The sequence below is a fragment of the Parus major genome, chromosome 1A (genome assembly GCF_001522545.3).
Source record: "Parus major isolate Abel chromosome 1A, Parus_major1.1, whole genome shotgun sequence".
In the NCBI taxonomy this organism is placed as follows: domain Eukaryota; kingdom Metazoa; phylum Chordata; class Aves; order Passeriformes; family Paridae; genus Parus; species Parus major.
Window position 1 is genome coordinate 8,354,661 of NC_031773.1, and position 5,871 is coordinate 8,360,531.

The 5,871-nt window shown below is 37.0% G+C and overlaps 1 protein-coding gene across 1 annotated transcript in view; it reads left to right on the forward strand.

Annotated features, from left to right (window-relative positions):
- Positions 1–5,656, forward strand: part of SEMA3E (semaphorin 3E) — a 128,857-nt gene extending 123,201 nt beyond the window's left edge. Inside the window, exons 16-17 of the mRNA XM_015629456.3 lie at positions 942–1,081; positions 2,585–5,656. Coding sequence (XP_015484942.1) covers positions 942–1,081; positions 2,585–3,037 — 593 coding nt within the window. The 3' untranslated portion in view covers positions 3,038–5,656. The remainder of the gene's footprint in view (positions 1–941; positions 1,082–2,584) is intronic.
- The last annotated feature ends 215 nt before the right edge of the window (positions 5,657–5,871 follow it).

A 5,871-nucleotide genomic window follows, 5' to 3' on the forward strand; every position in this document is an offset into this window, starting at 1 on the left:
TATTATATTATATTATATTATATTATATTATATTATTATATTATATTATATTATATTATATTATATTATATTATATTTAAATAGTGCATACAGAAATATATATACAATATATATATAAATATTTTTATTTTTTTTCCTTTTTTATCAGAGAAAGCTTCATTAAAATTGAATTCCTTTGGAAGATATTGTATGTTTTGGAAAAGTATATTCCAATATTAAGTGCTAATTCTTCCACAAGTTTGAAATACAGCAGAGAAATCACAATTATATAAAACAGTGCATTTTTTTTAGGATATAAAGCTATTTGTGCTTAGGAGTTTTTCTTACTATTATGAAATAAGATTATTTCATTTATGAGGCAATTGGTATCATCCAGTGTAACAACTGGTTTATCTTCCTCCAGATGTTTTGTTGGATTAAAAACCAGAGTTAAATTTTGATTTAATTCCTTCACCTTGTTTTTATTAGCACCCTTGGACCCAAAATGTACATTCAATTTACACATGTATAGCATGGATATGTATAATATTGGTTAGAGTATTTATAGCATCATTCTGTAAGCAGTTATGTGCTGTTATTACCCCTAAAAAATTGAATTTTTTATTATATTTAAACATGTTTTGAATCCTCCTCTTTCACTGAGTGAAAATGAAATTAACTATTCATAAGAACCAGGCACAAGCAATCACAAGTGTGAAAGGCTGAGATCTGTTTCTCTATAATCTTAAGTGAGTCACAGCACAATTTGGTCAGATGCTATGAAAGCTTGGGATGATAGGAAAATTCATTTATCAGGTCAGATCTTCATTAGACATTACTTTTCAGCCACTGTCTGGTTGGATCTGAATTAAGCTTCACTCTTTAAAATAAATATACCCTGAACATGGAGTGTAACAAGTACGTGGAGGGACACATTTTTGAAACATTTATTTCCCTTCCAGGTGAAGTTCTGGAGAAGACTGAGGAGCGACTTGTTTATGGAATAGAGTACAACAGCACCCTTCTGGAGTGCACCCCTCGGACCTTACAAGCAAAAGTCATCTGGTTTGTCCAGAGAGCACATGAAACTAAGAAGGAAGAGGTAAATATACTTTTAGAATGACTTTATTGCAATAAAAGAACCTGTTGTTAGAAACATTATATCTTAGTTGAATTTTTACTGCCAGTTGCTGAAATTGAACTGGGTGTCAGGGAAAATCACCATGTTCATCTGGTCTGAGAATTTCACCTGGTGTTTGCATTCAACATCTTGAATGCAGATGTTAGACATGTAGTGAAGCTAATTTAAGATCTCAAAACAAAGGAAAATCCATCATTTCTCTTGGTATGTTTTTGCAGGGGTGAAATGTGTATTATTTCCAGTGTCTAGCTTAACTTCTATTCATTCTTGCTTCCTCACTCTTTTATTACAGAATTTTTTGCAAATGAGTATTAGTGGATTCTCTGCCTCTTTTACATGTATTTTACCATTATGAAAGTGCTTCATAAATGCTATTGTATTTATTCCTCAATATCTCTCTGATACACATCACTGTGGCTATCACTAGAGTGTAGATATGTCACTACAGGGACTGGTAAAATCGTCCCCTTCTTTCCTATAAGCCCCCTTTAAGTACTGAAAGGTCAACATAAGGTCTTCCAGGAGCCCCCTCTCCTCTTGGCTGAGCAACCCCAGCTCTCTCTTTCTTCACAGAAGTTCCCCATTCCTCTCTTCATTTGTGTGACCCTCCTCCAGTCCCACTCTCACAGGTCCCTGTCTCTGCCATGTGCTGAGGGTCCCAGAGCTGTTTGCAGCACTCCAGGTGGAGCTTATCAGAGCAGAGTGAAGGGAATCACATCCCTTGACCTGTTGGCCACATTTCTTGTTATACAGCACAGGATACAGATGGTTTTCTACAAGTGGACATGGCCAGCTCTCATCCAGTTCCTCATCCCTCAGTGCCCCCAAGTCCTCTTCAGGACTGCTTTTGATCCTTTCATCATTCAGTACTTCTGCTTAAATTCATCACCTTACTGTTAAATGAGAAGCTGAGGATACTATTTCCCTGGACATGCTGCTGCTGAATTAGACAGCTCAGTGCTCCCTGCTTGCCAGCCTCTGTGAATGTCTCGTAGTCAATAGTGCTGCCTTCAGGAGCCATAGGAGGAGCTCAAACACCAGACTCAGAACTGAGGCTTTAAGATCTTAGTGGTCCTGCAGTTAGATATGCAAATACTTTTATGAATGTCTCCTCAAAAGCATACCAGTCTATAAGAGAATTCACAGGGATCCTTATCACAGGTCATCTGGCAAATGCCCTTTTGTTTTCCACCCAGTAGATTATTTGCATGTTTCTAACTTATTTCCCTCTGCAATTAAAACAGGAATCTGTCTGCTTCACTACGTTCTTCCATGCTTCCCAGATTCAAGTAAATATTTATGTTATTACAAAAACACTGTGAATTAAAAATCTGTAGATCTCAAATATTCCTCTAAAAATTTAATATCACAATCATGAAAGTACATTTCAGAAATAATTGCATTGGTTTAATGTAATAGCAAAGGCCTGTGCTCTATAACTGCATTTTATGGGGTTTTTTTCAGGTGAAGACCGATGATAGAATAATAAAAATGGACCTTGGCCTTTTATTCCTGAAGCTGCATCGACTGGATGCAGGGACTTATTTTTGTCAGACAGTAGAACACAGCATTGTTCACACTGTCAGAAAAATCACCCTGGAAATCGTGGAGGAGGAACGTGTAGACGAAATGTTCAATAAAGACTATGAGGAGGAGATCCCTCACAAAATGCCATGCCCAATGCAGAGCAGTATACCTCAGGCTTCAAAGCCATGGTATAAGGAATTTCTTCAGCTGATAGGTTACAGCAACTTCCAGAGGGTGGAAGAATACTGTGAAAAAGTGTGGTGTACAGATAAGAAGAGAAAAAAGCTGAAAATGTCTCCATCCAAGTGGAAATATGCCAGCCCTCAGGAGAAGAAGGCAAGGATCAGGCCAGAGCATTACCGGTTGCCCAGGAACATAGCTGACTCTTGATGGACAAAATCCATCCACTGTTTCTGAGCAAAATTTTATTTGGACTTAAGAGGGAGAAATCATTCCTGGTTTGAGTAAATTTCACAGGTTTATATATGTAAAATATTGGGACTGAAAGCAAAAATGCTATGGTAAGTTATATTGTACACTCATGATGACTGTTTAGAAGCATTTTAAACAAAATCTTCCCAACTATCTGGTTCTAAGTAAGTAAATCCAATCAGAGTTCTGCATTAGGGAGGATGTGACAATCTTCAGATTCTGAGTGCTTGAATCAGTTTTCTGTGCGGATCGTGCTTGCGCTGTATATTATTGCACATGATGGCATATTTAACAAATCCAAATAGCTAAACATTCACAAGTGGATGAAAAGTATAACACATTTCTTTGTTTCACAAATTTCTCATGCTTCTGGAATCAGCACATCTTAAGACCTTATTCTTTTTGGTTGTGACCTGTCTGAGTTCATTGCTGAGAGCAATGAGTTGTGTTAATACAGTGTACTTCTACTTCTAAAGATAATGAAGGGAAATCCTATTTATTTACCACCAATTTTTTTTCAGTATCAGCCATTTATGAAGCGCAGTGTGCTCCCACAGCTAAATATTATTGCCTAGTAACTTCATGTAAGCCACATGCATGCTGAGAACACAGGCAGAATGAAATTCATCAGTTTATCTATAGAAGAAGTTGAAAAAATGGTTTAGATAGAAAACGAGTCCATCTTGCATCTGTGTGTTGCCTTAGTGGTGACATGAATTAAGGGATCGCCCTCTTGTGGCAAAAGAAAGCAAAATATCGATATTTAAATTACTTTTCTGAAGAAAAATGTATAAGCAAAGAAGTATTACCGAGATGCCCAGCTGGTTTGCTTTCAGCAGACACTTTCAGACACTCCATGTGCTAAAGCCACAGATGTAGAAGGCAGTGTTGGAAGTAATTTATACTGGGAAGGCAGCATTTTAAATAAATTATACTTTAACTGTTTTGGGGGTAAATGCATTCATAACAAGTTAGGATGCAGATTAAAACAAAACCAGCATTATGCAGCTGTGTTTCTATATTTTCAGGATCTAGTCCACATAAACCTTTTTCTGAGGTGTGATCTCTGTTCGAAAGGACTGCTTCACTCCTCTTGGAAGTGATCATTTGTGAATAATACCAGGAAAGGAGATCAAAAGAACTAAGTCACTTACAATCTAGGTATTTCTAGACTGACTTAAAAAAAATTTTATATATATATATATCTTTAAGAAAACTTGCTTTAAGAAACCAGATCCAGAAAATGCAGAAAACATAGCATTTCAATACAAGTTAAATGTAAACACAAATGTGTCACAAATGAGTTAACTTCTAAAATAAGAACATGATGCCAATAGGAAACAGCCAAGCTGATCCAAATTTCTAAGCCATGAAGAAAATATACAAAGGATTCATCATCTACAAAGAGTTTCATGTTGAGCTTCAACTTCTAATCTGGGAAGAGAGGGAATTAATGGCCTGGGTAACAGGGATTTGTGGTTTGCTGTTTGTGAGAGGAACTCACAGCTGCTGGCAGGACCAGGGGGCTTTGCTGTGCTCCTCTGGGAGCAGAGACTGACCTGGTGTTTGGAAGGAGCACATGGCACACTGTCAGCAACCAGAGTGCGAGGAAAACGGGGTTTCACCTGGTGTGGGTTTAGCAGCAGATGAATCTTCATCAGCCTGTTAAGGGAATCAACGTGTCTGAGGGTTTGCACTTCGTCTAGCTGCAGTATGTCCCTAAGAGATGGGACTGGGCACTGCAGATCCTTGCATGAATCCATGCAGTTGCTAGCTTTGGTCTGAGAGAGGAGATTTGATAAACTCATGTTTCTGGCACAGTTTAATGGAACTTAGTTGCATTTAGGATCTTGTTTACAGCTGTATGGAAACCACCAGCACTGAGAGTAATGGCAGAGAACACACACAGAACAAGCATCCCTGATCTAAACTTAATCCTCTACACAAACATCATCGACACTCTTGATGAAAAGCTTCTAAAACACGACTAAAATCCTTTTCTGATGAATTATGGAGTCCCCTTCTTTTAAAGAACCACAGGAGTTATTTTTTACATTTGATTAATTTGCAAGTATCTAGTGCTAAATGTATCATTCATGAAGTATTAGAAAAGAATTACAACTCAGCCTCATGGAACAAATACAACTTTGTGTCTCATTCTCTGAGATTTCAGGTAGAAATCAAGTTATATGGAAATCAGGATTCTTGATTTAATATGACACTATATTTTTAGGGACCAATCCCTTTAGTGTTTACATGTGGAGAATTGCATTACCTCTTTATTTGCCTTTTAAAACTTAAATTTTTAGCTTACACCTTGCTCCTTTCATGTTTGCAATGCCTATGAGAATTCAGAACTACAAGGTCTTGTTCAAAGAGTGCTCTGACATCTATGGAAGAAGAGAAAGAGTGACAATGTATTTTGGAAGGATATGCACAAATGTGCATTTACCACAATGTTATTTAAAATGCTTCTTTGTATATTTGGGGGCCATTGTCTGCTTCTTATCATTATGAGTTTGATGTATTTTGTACGTGCATGAAGTGGTCAAATTATAAATATAATTAAGAACCATATTTGCCTGAAATAATCTGTATTATTTCTTATAATTTATTTTCCCTAGACAGCATGATTATCTGCAGCTCACTAGTCACACATTGTTAATTACAGGTGTCCTTCACCGTGTATTTTATGAACAGAGATCACAGATAAGGACAGAAAGATGTATGTATAGAGTTGCCAAATGGGAAATGTGGTGCAGGGTAATGAGTAGATTCAGTCTGTCTGATGC